Source organism: Triturus cristatus, chromosome 5_2 (assembly GCF_964204655.1).
Source record: "Triturus cristatus chromosome 5_2, aTriCri1.1, whole genome shotgun sequence".
NCBI lineage: Eukaryota > Metazoa > Chordata > Amphibia > Caudata > Salamandridae > Triturus > Triturus cristatus.
In genome coordinates, this window is record NC_140588.1 from 222,188,217 (window position 1) to 222,203,411 (window position 15,195).

The 15,195-nt window shown below is 41.5% G+C and overlaps 1 protein-coding gene across 1 annotated transcript in view; it reads right to left on the bottom strand.

The window, feature by feature from the left end:
• Positions 1-3,378: 3,378 nt before the first annotated feature.
• The window catches only part of RAB12 (RAB12, member RAS oncogene family), a 127,772-nt gene continuing 115,955 nt past the window's right edge, over positions 3,379-15,195 (bottom strand). The window contains exon 6 of the mRNA XM_085607003.1: positions 3,379-5,016. Coding sequence (XP_085463129.1) covers positions 4,903-5,016 — 114 coding nt within the window. The 3' untranslated portion in view covers positions 3,379-4,902. The remainder of the gene's footprint in view (positions 5,017-15,195) is intronic.

The window sequence follows — 15,195 nt, forward strand, 5'->3', positions numbered from 1 at the left end:
GATAACAATAGTCTTAACTTCAGAAAGTAAACTCTCCATTGTCACCTCGGTCAACTCCCTTTTTTTACACTTTGGTTGGTCCAAACTATCTTATAAGTGAACTGCAGTTAATAAAAAACGCTACTGCAAGAGCAACGGAATACCTCACAAGATTCAACTTTATTACCATCACCAGATGGTGCTTCACAAGCTTCTTATGCAATAGTGTATCATTTACAAGGTTCTTTATTCCACTCCTTAGTCTGAAGCACAACTCGTCTCTAGAACAAATGTTATCCATATGCTCCTAAAAGTTTCATGTGTTTTTTTAATCTCCACTGCAGTGTAAAAAACTATCTCGGTCAACAAGTGGCTAGAACATTCTCTGGATTGTATTACTCTGTTTACTTTTGGGATAATTCATCTTCTGCCTTGTTCAGAAAATCAAATGTTTACTTCCTTTTTTCCAACAGAATGTTTATCCTGTTAGCTTACCATTTGGACTATCAAGCTTTAGCGTTGACAAAAAAACTTGCTTTCTTTGGTCTGTGGGTTCCACAGAAATATGTTTAATCTTACATATAGGTGAAGATCAGCATCAACTGCAAAGAGAGGTCTATAGTAGAATGACAAATATAGAGAGCCCCATCCAAGCAGGACTGAGGGTCCAAATGTCTTGGCCCAACTTGATTTTGAATAAATGGTATGGACTCTCACGGTCTTGCTATTGCAGGTTGTTGAGCATTATCCACCATTCCAAATCTAAACTGATTTCCTCTGAGAAAGGGGTCAGCTGAAATTACAGATTTACTACCTCATGCGAATGATGGGACACCTGCAACAGAATGCAGGAAATATATTTTTTTTTTAACTAGGATCCACATTGGGCACATGGTACATTGACCCAGGTCTCCTTGTAACCACAGTGAAAAACATGGCCCAAAAATGATGAGAAGTTTATGGTAAATGGTAGCAAAGACATCATAATGAGTAGGTTGAGTCTTCCTCTCTACATTGTCCAAATTTTTTTCAAAGAATACCAGCTACCAGGATGGGATGAGCAACGTTTATGATTTGTATAGACACCATCCCTGACCGAAAAGCAAAAATGTTTCCCGCTGCAATAGTAGAATAGATCCTGGGGGTAAGGAGGCCACTACCAACCAGTCTCCTAGGGAGGTATATACCTAGACATCTATAAGCTGGGACCATCACTGAAACTTCCATTGTGAAGACTCATAGTGGAGGTGTGAACAGAATATTTCTTAAGCAAAGAGTACCCAGTCGGCCAAAAATTGCAGAAATATCTGCCATGTGGTGATGTAAAAGTATGGATCCTTCCACTTACCTAGCTGAGAATTTACAAGCTGTGCACCAGGATTGCCATTTTGCATGACTCACTGGGAAGTAACAGAAAGTTGCTGTAACCTTTACCTTACCACAAAGAGGCTAGAACAGAAACAATAATTGATCTGTGCATAATTTGCTAGCTTCATGATTCTAAGCTGCAAAAGCTTCTGTACTTTAAGTCTCACTTTGAAGGAAGCCAGATGACATAAAAAGATGATGCTGTAGAAGGATGCAATCTGAACCATTGTCCAAAACCAAAAAACTGCCTTCCACCAGGGTAGATTATCTCAGATCTTTATGGTAGCTTATTGATTTTGAGCTTCTTTCTCTGCAGAAAGATTTTTTTCTAACACCTCTGATACTTTTGTCTCAGAGGGTTTGCTGTTCTGTCACGTTGAGGGCAATAATTTGTGCAGCAAACAAATACTCCACACACTCTAGCCCTATCAGGATGAGATGGAGTCCCTCAATCTTCAAAAGAGGCTTGCTGAAGGTCACTGTCGGAGTTTACAATCACCAAATTTGTAAAGAAGACAACCTTACCAACAGAGCAGGAATACTAACCTTTTTGTGTCCTTCTCATTTCAAGCACATTGACTGTAGACGGATTAACCTATATGTCACATCAAAGTGCAGACCCTGGCAGTTGTTGCAACATGATTCCTGGAGGATCGGCACAACGGTAACTGTAGTGTTAGCGTTCAGCATCAGACCAAAAGATTTGTTCAGCACGGAGGATGGTAGCTTTACACATCTTAAAATTACAACATGAAAACAATGTGGTGCAGATATAGCAAGACAGTTTGATGGAACTTGTTATCACTTTAATGCAAAAATTATGCATTCTGTTCAAGGGGGTGGTGAGGCAAGAAATAGATACTTTCCACCTTTCTAAAGTCACAGAAAACATTCCTGACTGCAGAAACAATGAGATGTAACACTCCCTGTGTTTGCTTGAGCCCTGAAAGGTTTCCTTCGCAACAACTATGAACATAGACTTCGGCCAAAATTGAGGTCCACATAAACATGCCTTGGTCCAACAGGGAAGAAGGCTGGGTTCCAATAACTCTTCAAAGCAGGCAGTAGCATTATTCTTCAAGATGTGAGAAAAGTGTATATAATTGACAGCCATCCTTAAAACTTTACCCAGAATGCATATCTGTATTCGACCTTCTATTCTCTACAGAGCTGGAGTGCATTATCTAGGTGCAGTTGGAGAGGCATTTGAGCATCCTGTCAAACGAGATAGAGTAGTATTAGTAGGTCAGCGGAAAATTCACCAGATATCCCAGTTATAAGTGGAGACTTCATGAATGTATTCAAAGTCCCAAACAGAACCCAACTACCCTGATGTTCTTAGCTGGGCTACATCAATGACCAAAAGTAAGTAGGCTCATGAGGACATTAAAAAACATAATGTGCCTTGCCACACTATTTCCAATGGCAGTTGAAGGATGTAGATGGCATTCAAGCATTCCAGATGAGGGACAATGAGACGGTGTGGAAAATAAGAGGTAGAAAAACAAAACATGAAGTAAAAGTCAAAATTCTGTACAAGAGGAATATTTGGTAGTCCACACTTCCCTCAAACTGGATTCTCAATGTTGATGGTGGGGCTCAGATCAGAGGCCTAAAAAACAGAGACGACGAGCATTTGCTCAAAAACATAAAATTGGTGATCTGTCGTGTAAGCGGGAGCACAGTAACTCTGGAGGAAGCTGGCATACAGAAGTGCACTCTTGACTTCAAATGATAAAAAAGTTACCTGCAAAATGATTTGTTAGACCCCCTAAAGGAAGGAGAAAGTTCAGTGGCCCGGTGAATATGGTAGGATTGTGGAGCTTGGCAAGCACCACTGGGTTAACTGACTTCTAAACAGCTTCCATGCTGTTTGCTGTGCAAGACATGCCCAGAACAATAGCATAAAAAGAAAGTGGTTGATTAGTTTATGAAAAGGGAGTTTGTGAAGAAGGAAATAGAAGCTATCTTTAAGGTGCAGTGCACATGCTTTTTGATATATACCCAAGAACACAAGTACGGGAAACTACATTTTCAGTCATAAATACAAAATTTTATTGGCACTTCATTAGTTTATAAAGACCACAATGTTGTTCAATACCACAACTTTCATGACACACCAAGTTAGCCAAATGCAGAATTGCTACAAATTCACCAGGGCTATACCAAACGGTGCATTTAATAAAAGATATAACAAAGATATAGTACACAAACTCACTACCTGACACAAAGTAACATTATGTCTTACAGAAATATTTTTTGCCAGAAATAATTGCATTATTTTCCTATTTAAAAAAAGATTTACAGGCAAATACAGAGATTCCTTGTCACAGGAGAAGTGTGTTACATTGTGTTTGCCATCTGCTATTCCTTGAAACAGGATTAGTTAAGGGGCGGGTGAACAGCATACTCCTTCATATGGGGCTTTGAAATCAATTTCCCATTTTCTTTCAAACCCCTGCTAACTGTTCTAATGGTGTATGTTTTTCTGGAAGCGCTGAGTGTGAGCTGGCAGCCCGGTGTCGCAACCATTGATCCGTGGCAGATTAACACTTGTGCAAAGGAAAATTATTTTAAAATATAATATTAATAAATACATATTTTGTTAAAGAAAAGAGTATTAATGATCTGTTGTAGAAGAACCCAGATTAAATAAAGCACATGATGATGTGACTAAGAACAAAACTGATCTTGCTAGTCTTTCACTTTTACAAGGAACAGCCACTTGTGATTCTCCAGTTTCCAAACCAATACTGTGTTTTTGTCTTGAATAGTGGGTGACAGACGATCACTTCAAATGCACATTGTTGCATTTATTTCCAATCCAGCAGCGAAAACAGTGGCGACTCTGAGACAAAGCACAAGCGGTCACAGAAGTCCAGCAAAAGAGAGTGGAACAGAGTAAAACTTCAAAGTAATAAAGAGGATGCCTCCGACCAGGAAACAAAAACAAATTCCTATTTGAAATTTTAGATAGGAAGTAAAAAAAGAGACATACTATTGCTCAGAAAAGCTCCTTTCACTAAAGACCATTTATCAAAGTTAATTGGTAAGAGCTAAGCAAAGCACCCTACACATATCAATTTTAATATAAAAGCCCCCAATTGTTGTTATTACTGAGGAAAACCTCTAGTCCTGAGGAATGAACACATTACTCACCTCAAGAGACTTTTGTCCAGGGCACATTGTGAAGTCCATGAAACCTTGTTAACCAAAGACAGATACATTCATCAACGCAGAGAAAAACGTGAGAACAGAATGACATGATTATCTGCCACCAGGCACCAGAGGTTGTCGACAAATATCAAGACAAGCAGTAGTTTTTTTTTTCTGTCAGTCCAGGAGTTCTGCGTATCCCCGATAACCTGCACAATGTCTGAATTACAGTTTTACTGTACCAATGGAGGATGCACAGGATTGCATATTTACAAGTTATTGTCTAGCTTTGATTTGGAAAACAAAGTGCAAAATGAAAAATGCCAAATGATTGTAGTGCAGAATAGCGTAGAGATGTTTCTTCCCTCTTCGGTTGTGACGGCGGAATACAGGAGAAAGTCAACAGCACCGGACAGGAGGTCTAGGGGGCGGAAGGTCTGGGGGTATGTCAGGCTCTGGTTGTAGAGACAGGATGCTGTTCGATAATTCACTTCTCATTAAATCCAGAGGCATCTAGAGGAAGTAAAACATTCCCATTAATTGTTATTTATTTTCAGTAGGTAACAAAACAAATGAAATAATGTCTTTTTATTTGTGACACTCCATGGTATTTTCATGCTCTTAAAATGTTAAAGAAAGGGGGTGACCTGACGACTAATACAGTACAGAGCAGAGCAGGTAAGAGCAAACTTTCTATCCACATCCCGAAGCCTGTTTTGGGTGATGAAAATGTATAGTGCAGTGTCTTTGGTGAGAACATTGGTGGAAGCTGTCTTTCGCTTGATGTTCTGCACCTGTCCTTGTCCTATAAGTACACTAGCTTGGGCAGATTGAGGACACAATAAAATGGTCAGTGTTCATTAATCTGCAGGCTATATGCAAAACTATGATTCTGGTGACTTGCCTTCATCAGAGTTTTTGTAAAACTTTTTGGGGTTGGCTGCCACATTTAAACACCCCCCCTTTTAGATTGTTTTGTAGCATTCCCTTCCAATTTCACAATTACCCAAATATAGGAAATAAGTTAGGATGCGAGATAAACAACAAGCATTTGCAATGTAATAGGTCTCACATAACTGAAAGTTTGAGCTATTGGCGTTGCTAATAATGCAATGCCAATAGCTCAAACTTTCAGTAATGCAAGACTTATTGCGCTGCAAAGCAATCACGACACTCACGCTTTAACTTTAAACATCTTAAGCTAAAGCACTGGTGCCGCAAGTGCTTCAAAAGTAAAGAAATAGACAAAACATTTTGTCTATTTATTTACTTTTGAAGCAATTGCGGCACCCGCACTTTAGATTAAGATGTTTGAAGCTAAAGTGTGGGTGCCAGGATTGTAACAAAACAAAACAAATGTACAAAAATAGCGGTGCATGCCTTTTTTTCTGTTTATTTACTTTTTCTACATTGGTGGCACCTGCACTTTAGCTTTAAACATCTTAAGCTAAAGCGCTAAATGTTTAAAGCTAAAGCGCGGGTGCCGCCATTTTAACAAAAGTAAATAAACAGAAAAAAAGGCATGTGGCCGCGTTCGGCACTGCAAATAACAAAAGAAAGGCACAGCCTCAGTTATGCCAGCCGAGGTGTGCCGCGCTGGGTACATAAAAAAAAAAAAAGAAAAAGCATTGCGGTATAGCGTGTCCTGCCTGCAACAGCAGACAGGAGACAGCTATGTAAGAAAATAGTGCTCCGAGGCGGCAATTAAAACGTACGGAGTAATAACACTTGTTACAGGGGGTGTCCTCGTGGGAGGTTACAAAAAGAGAAAAGGTGGTACTAAGAAGGAACTACTAAGTCTATTGACCAATTAAAAGCCACCATTTACAAAGAAAAGTGACAGGAGCCAATTAAAAATATGTACGGAAAGTTGGCAGAGCTTCATGCCCGTAACCTGAATACAGCATGTCTCGAAGAGTCAGCGCAACGCTGCATAAGTGAGCCCTCAAAAAGAAACGTTACTTATCTGTAATCCTAGTTCTCCTTCAAAGGAGCTCCACTGAAATGATGAGCACTAAAATGTCAAGTTCACATACAGGATTCTATAGTAATTTATCTTTAAAAAAACAGAGATAGAGAACAAACACAAAGCTTTTTGAAATAAAGTCAATGTTACAAATCTGAACAATAATTTAAGAAGGCCATCTGCAGTCTATACTGGCCAACATGAATTAGTCTTATTAAAACAAGACTCCAGTTAGAATTTAAGATTATCACTTGTCTAGTAAAAGTGACGAGAAAACTCAAACCTTTTTTTTCTTCAATAAGAGAAAGGAAGGGCAATGATGCTAAAAAAAAGGCCGCAGTAGTGACACTGTTGTACTTTAGCAAAGCACATATCAGTATAGCATTGTGTGCAGCCAATGGCAGCTGCTCCATTTATTTTCTACAAAGACTTAACACGGACTAAAAAGCAAGCATTGTAGCTCTTCTTGCATCAGAGAAGAGGGAAAATTGCTTATGATTTCAAAAGAAGCTGTCCCTAGGATTGCAGTTAGGTAACTAGGTATTCCCTTTCACAGGACTTCCATTGATAGTTTAAGGACTGAATATTGTAGCAAATACTTTCTTAGATAAATGGCAGTGGAAAAAAAGAGACAAAGAAAAACCTCATTCTCTATCCAGAAGCTATTCTTGTGGAGGCTTAGCCCACTTGAGTGTCTGTTTCAGAGACAGAATTATCTTGTGAAAGTATGGACTGACCACCAAGTAACTGCTTGAAGATGTCTGCTCTCTGGATGTTCAACGAAGCAGTAGTACTTGGTTTACCTCTTGCTTGTGGAATGAATCATAGGTGTGTTTAGTAGTCACTTGTTGGCTTTTTGATCATATAATCCATCTTAAAGTAGATCTGAAAGTGGCTAAACATGTACGGTCATGCCCATAATATACAAACAACAGTTTGATCTTACAAATGCCCTTTTTTTTGTCTAGATAAAATTTCACTGCTCTCCCCATAAGAAGTGTATGCAAGGTCCTTTTTGCTGGAGAGGATGCATACTGAAAGAATGTTGAACTGAAAGCAACTGGTTAACATTGAAGCCCGAAACAACGGTAGGAAAGAAATTTAGATGTGCTCTCTTGCTCACTTTATCCTTATGGAATATAGCATGGGGTTCATGGGAGCAAAGGGCTTGGATCTCACTAACTCCATGTGCGCATGTCTACACTACCAGGAAAGTACCTTTCCATCAGATGTTGTGGAGAAGCTTTGCAGTTCAGGTCGAACGGGAGGCTCAGTTTCAGAAGGACTGCCTTGAGCTCTCAGAGAGGGATGGGTTACCTAATCATGGGAAAGGTGTTTAATTCCCACTAGGAAGTTCTTTATTACAGGGGTTCTGAAAAAGAGAGATTGGTAACAACATATTCTATGGGTCACAATGTACATTTATGGGGAAGAACTGCAACTCCGACTTCACCAAGTATAATAGTACCACTTCTTTCTGGCACCTGGTTGAATTATTGTATTCCTGATTGCACCAGATGCAAGCCTCTTTGATTTAAATGGATGGGAGCTCTGCTGGAAGAAGGCTTGGAATCTCTTTGCATAGGCATAAAATCTTGATCGTGTGGGAGATTCCAATGACCATATTGAATGATTTCAGGACCAAAGCTTCAAAGTTCAATGGTGGTAGTATGGGATTCCGAATTTGTGAAGATGATCTTGTCTGCACAGCCACTCCTGTATACTCGATTTGACAGGAGAATAAGGTCCTTGAATCACAGTGTGTCCTTTTCCAAAGCAATGAGCACTGCTCTGGAAGGGAAAAAGTCGAAATACATACAAAATCTTAGCTGAAAAGTCTATCAAAATAGCACTCCTCTCAGTCCCTGGTTGGTCGCACCTGGATGAAATTAGAGGCATTTCATGTTTTTGGCACAAACCAAGAGTTCAGAGGGAAACTCCCTTTGAAGAAGATGTCGTTTAAAATGGTAATTTAGGACCCTATTTTGATTCTCATAAGAGATCAAGCTGAGTGATCCCACTTCTGCCTTCTTCATGCCTGGAAGGTGAACAGTGATGATTTGAAGGTCTCTATGAGCCACTTCCAAATTGCCTGGACCTCCGGAGATGGAAATCTTGAACTGGTGTCTCCATCATTGTTCAAATAGTACATTGTTTTGTACTGTCTGTATGCACAAGAAGAGAGTTTACCCTGAAAGCTTGAACAAAACCACTGAAAAGCAAGATGGAGTGCTAGAAAGCGGAAGTGGTAGGACATAGTTTTCTGAGACCACGTAACCTAAATCGGCATGTGATTTATATACACACACAATCCCTAAAGAGATGTATCAGTCTCTATCATCTGGGTGGGGCTATCCTAGTGAATAGAGACACCGTACAGCAGAATGCTTGACAGCCCCCACAGTGGGAATGACTGGAACAATGTTGCAATCGTCACCATATCCTCACGCTTGCCTGACCACTGGAACGAACGGTCTTAGAGACAATATTGGAGCTTATTCGTGGAGAATAGTATTTTAGAACACAAGAATACATGACACTATCAACCCTAGTAGAGAGGAAATTTGTCTATTTGACGTTTTAGCGTCTGAATATTGGTATAATTTAGACAGATAGAGTATAGTTTCTCCTTCAAAGGGAACACTTTTGCCTTTTGAGTATACAAAACTGGGGGGGACAGAACTGTAGTTCAGTTTGATTTGATATAATTTTCTTACAACCTCAGATGAAGGAGGGTCTCAACTAATGAAATGATGATAGACAAGCTAAGGGGTAGGAGTTTAAATCAATCAATTGTGAAGATATGGCTAAACAAAAACTCTCATCCCCCTTAAATGTGCCACCACTACTGCCAAGCACGTGAACGTTTTTTTTAGAATATAGACTATATGGGAGAACCTTTCACTGACAACGATCGCTGCCCACCAAAAACATCGGAAAATGTTAAGTTTCACTGCAACTGGAATGTGAAAATAGATATGCAGAATGTACACAGAGCACATTCAGTCTCTGCAATGGAGTTCACTTCGAGCCTTCATGGATGCCACAACCTCCTCTTCCCCTGAAACACCCATCTAGTTTTAGATGAAGCCTTTCTTCTTTGTCTTGCAGGTTCTGTCTTACCTGACGGGTCTGTCCTTTTTGTAATGTCAAAAAAGGATTGTATCTCAATGAAGTAGTCTTTTTGGCTTAAAAAGTGAGCTAGGGGTGAGTGTCTGAAAAGTTTCAGCACTCCATCCCTTATCTTATTGTGTTTGCTTGGTGCGCTCTAAGTTGGCAGGGTATACCCAGACGTGGGTCTCATGTTCACTTTGCTACTGGATTCAAGCTAGCCTTGCTGATGAGGGGTGTTACACCGAAACCGGTCACAGGATGCTTGCTCCCGGTCAAAGGAAGACCTGACTTGACCGTTCGGGTTGGATTGTTCTCATGAGGAACAGGGTCAAGACTGATTTGCATATGGCTGGGTCTGAACTGGGGTGGCAAAGTGAGCAGAAGAACGATGATGAATTTAACCCTGATCTAATAGTGACTGGAGTTAGTTTCTGAAAAGTTTCAGCACTCTATCCATCATCTTATTGTCTTTGTTTTAAAAAAAGTGAGCAAGCATAATAATCCAGCGGCTTGTGGTCTCTTGATAAGAATAACATACACATCGTGAGTTTGTCATTAGCAGCCAACTTCTGGCTGCATTTTTAAACCGAACTTAAATAATGGGCTCATTGCAGAAAATGGCACCTAAAAGCCTCGGAGACACCAACTTCCCTGAAGTACATTCTTCAAACACGTTGAAGATCACTTAAAAAAACAGAATTCATTGATTACACGTTGATCGACGGGTCAATGCATCTTGTCTCAAGGTTGTCTATGTTTTCATTCAACATTCTCAAGCTTCAAACAAATCTAAATCAGAGGTCCTGCGCTGGTGCATTTTAGGCTTGCGACTGACGTTACAGTAAGCCATATTTTCTCCACCCAAGTCATTGCAGATGAGAAAAATGTTGTAAAAAGCCCCAAGCACCAAACAGTGAAATAGTGCAGTAACTGACATACGTGATACAAAATGAAATATCTCTTTCCACTTCTATGCTGATGATAATCACCGTTGCTTGAGATCTCCTGGAATGAAGATATCATCTTTCTGGCAGAGATCAACAAAGACATTCAAACATGGACGCCCAAACACCATCTCAAGGTTAACCCACTAACTGAATTTCTATGGAACCCTGTGTCTCAAAGCTGCCTCTCAGTACAATTTTATTTAAATCCACTCCACATGCGTGATTGAAGTCATCACTTCATTTAATGTGTGAAGTCTCTAGGACTCACCATAGACAAAAAACCTAAATGTTCAAGCACACAAACTCTATATCAAAAGAGTAGACAGTTCCCACTTAAAACTTATAAAAGGAATTAAATAACTTTTGCTGGAAGACTACTTCAGCAACAGTTTTACAATCTCAAGTACTGCAAAATTTTGTTTATGGAAAGACGTTATTCATTGCAGTTATAAAGGTATACCTGGTCCTGCTGTAAGCTGCTCTCCATGCAGGTAGGTTTGTTTCTTGCATATAAAATCACATCATACTTGTACTAAATAAACTTAAATGATTTTCCATATTTAAATCATCTAAATTGTCCATAAATCTTACCACTAACTGGCTTGTTTTTTCAGTATTCCAGTTCTCCAAGGAGCACTGACACCTTCTACCTGAAACCCTGCCTACGAGATAAAAAGGGCACTAGAGCAGTCCTTTTCTAGGAGCAGTTCTAAAGTATGAAAGTTTATTCCACCGGCTATCGGGAATATTTAATCTTTCAAATCTATAACATTTCATTTTAACCTGTGATACATCGATAGAGGACCCGGCACGTCTCACACAGATTTAACACCTGATATTTTAGTTATACTTACTAATGATTATTGTAAACCCTTATACATTGCAAAAGAACAAGTTACATACTAGCGGTAATGATGTTTCTGGTGGATGCTCTATCTAACTGCTGATTCCTCACCTTGTGAATAATTCCCCAAGAATCAGAATGGATCTGGAAACTTTAAAGTAGTACTCCTGCCTGCCACTAGGTGGTGTTGTGTGGCTCCACAGTGACATTATTCTGTTTCAGACGTAATTAGGAGAGCTGCATATAGGCACCATAGTATTATCTCCCAGGGTCTTCGATTTGTGAACTGGCTCAGGTCACAATGTCCTGCAGGACCGAATTGATAAAATGCCCCTCTCAACAGACCTGACTGTCAAGACAGTAGTTTTTCGTGAATGTATAAAAAGATGCCCACGTAGTCACCTGACAAATGTCCAGGACAGGATCTCCATGTGCCAATGCAGTGCTAGCAGCTTTGGCTGTGGTGAAATTAGCCCGTAAGTCTTCTGGGACTGATTCTTAGCCAATGCATAGCACATCTTGATACAGAGAACAACCCAGTTAGTGATGCTGTTTTTGCACTAGTTTTCCCACGTTTGCCCTGGAGAACACAACAAAGAGCTGAAAGTCCACCTGATTTTCTTTGGTGCAATCTGTATAAATGCAAAAAGAACTATTGATGGACAGAATGCAGAACAATGTCATACATTCACCCCAGTACAGAGATCTGGGCCTAAATCCATTGTTTTTTTGCTCACCATGCCATTCCAGTTTGGACCCAGCCATATGCAAATCAGTCTTGACCCTGTGCCCAATGGGAACAGTCCAGCCCGAACTGCCAGGCCAGGTCCTCCCTGGACTGGAAACAAGCATCCTAGGACCGGTTTCGGGGTTTCACCCCTCTTCAGCCAGGATAGCTTGATTCCAGTGGCATGGAGAGCACGTGACTCACTGGAATGGCATGGTGAGCAAAAAAACGATTGATTTAGGCCCAGATCTCTGTACTGGGGTGAATGTATGACATTGTTCTGCATTCTGTCCATCAATAGTTCTTTTTGCAATTGTCACCCTGAGTGTGACGGGTATGCTCAGACGTGAGTCCCATGCTCTCCATGCCACTGGAATCAAGCTATCCTGGCTGAAGAGGGGTGAAACCCTGAAACCGGTCCTAGGATGCTTGTTTCCAGTCCAGGGAGGACCTGGCCTGGCAGTTTGGGCTGGACTGTTCCCATTGGGCACAGGGTCAAGACTGATTTGCATATGGCTGGGTCCAAACTGGAATGGCGAGCAAAAAAACAATGGATTTAGGCCCAGATCTCTGTACTGGGGTAAATGTATGACATTGTTCTGCATTCTGTCCATCAATAGTTCTTTTTGCAATCTGTATAAAACCTTCACGCCCTTTCAGGGTCCAATCAATGAAGTCTCTCTTCCTCCTTAGAAGGGTGAACGCAAAGAATGTTCGGAGAGTGACAGCCTGTCTGACATAAAATGGAGTAAACACGTTTGGCAGAAGAGAAGCTCAGGTCCTCAACACCAACTTATTAGGGAAGAATGTTGTATGTATAAGGTGGGTTAACACAAAGAGCCTGCAACTTGCTCACATGCCTAGTCGATGTTATGGCAATTAGGAAGACCATTTTCAATGCCACGAGTCTCAATGGACAACTGTGCAGCAGCTCAAAAAGGGGTGAAAGTCAAATATGTGAGTACTAAATTAAAGTCCCACTCTGGCATCACCAATGGTTTGGGGGGAAATCAATACTGCAAACCTTTTAAAACTCTTATCACAACAGGTGATTTGAATGAAGACAGCTGATCTGGCAACTGCAAAAAAGCAAAAGCAGCAAACACATAGCTTAATATATTTCCCAAAGGAAGTCCGTGCTGGGACGAAGACAAAATGAACAACAAAACTTCAGGCAACTTTGCTTGTAGTGGGTCAATTTGGCGGGTGCCACAACAAGCCACAAATTTGCTCGAATGAGTGGCAAACACCAATTCTGTAGAGGGACACCTCGCCGCCAAGATGGCATCAAGGACCTCAGGAGGAAGATCAAGTGAGGTCAACTGCTGCCGCTCAATCTCAAAGCATGGAGATGCAAATTGCACAGGCCTGGGTCCAGCATACAAAACTGCTGCTGTGACAGAAGAACCTCCTAAAACAGCAGCTTGATTGGTGAACAGATGCTCATACCCAGATGTTCATAGGTACCACACTACTCTGGTCCAATCAGGTGCCAGTAGGATTATTTAGGCCCGGTCCTTTATGATTTTCTTCAGAACTTTGGGCAGGAGAGGTAGCGGCGAGAAGGCATACAGAGTTCTGATCTCCACTCTAGACGGAATAAGTCTCAGAGAGAAAACTTTCCTGACAACTTCAAAGCGCAAAAGTGCTGACATTGCACGCATTCTTGAAGATGGCGAAAAGATTGAGACAGGGTTCTCCCCATTGATGGAAGATGCCCTGTACCACCTGTACGTGTAATATCATTTATGGTCCACTCGGCGTTGATATCTGAGAGTGTCCGCCCAGGCATTTAGATACCACCAGGTATCCCAGTTAGTTCCAGAGGTATAGAACTTCCTGACACAGGACTGAAGACCCCACTCCACCTTGTTTGTTGCAGTAGCACATGGCGGGGTGTTGCCTGTTAACAACTCCACAAACCTTCTTCTGATGGTGGGTAGGAAGGCCTTCAAAAGCCCAAGTGAATCACCCTTAACTCCAACAAATTGATGTGGGTTTGAGCTTCTGCTGAAGACCAGAACCTCGGATCTCCACTTCTCCCAGGTGCCCTCTCCAATCCAGAAGTGATGCATCCCTCACCACTGTCAAATCTGGGTTGGGTAGGGGGAGGGATATGACACTGACCAAACTGCAGTCCAGCAGCCACCACTACAGATATTTTGCAGTCTCCTCCATCTGGATACAATCTGACAGATTCCCTGGTGTTGGGCCCACAGGGACTTGAGGTCCCAATACAGAGCCTGCATATACCATCTGGCATGTTTCATCAGCAGGATGCAGGAAGCTAACAATCCCAGTAGCCTCAGAGTCCTCTGCACTGAGATCCAGGACAGAGGCTGAAACATCGGGAACATAGCCCAATGTCCTGGAATCTCAACTCCAGGGGGAAAGCACAAAGCCATACCCTGTCCAGAATGGCTCAGATGAACGCAAGCGTCTGTGAAGGAGTCTGGTATGCCTTTCACACATTGATAATGAACCCCAATGATGTTAGGAGGTTCGCAATCATCTGGGGTGGGGTGATGACTGCCTGGGGTGATCCCGCCTTCAACAGCCAGTTGATGAGGTAATGGAAGACTGGCACCCCGAACTCCACCATCACTTTGGGGAACACCCAAAGGGCACTGGTGCGGCTCACTGCATATTGAAAATGCTCCTGGCCCACTGCAAATCGCTGATAGCTGCTGTGAGCTTGAAGAATGGGTATGTGGAAATAAGCATCCTGCAGGTACAACTTCACCATCCAGGCTCCAAAGCCTGGGGGCAGACAGAACATGAGCTAGCATGAGCATCTTGAATGTTGCTGCATCATGGCCATCTTGGATAGGTTTGATTAGGGATACCATAAGAGCCTCAAGAACTGCCAGTAAAACTTGGGCCACCACGTTCCATAGGACATGGGAGTAGTGGACTAGAAGTCGGCTAACGTTTATTGATCACAGAGTACGAGAAATTGGGTTGTTAGCTGACTGGGGTATCCTGGCCAAGCATCAACCAAAATCTTTGTCAGGGTGAGGCACAAGCCAACCCTAAATTAACCTGTGCTCAACATTCTGGTGGCTTAGCACAGAGCAGTCAGGCTTAACTTAGA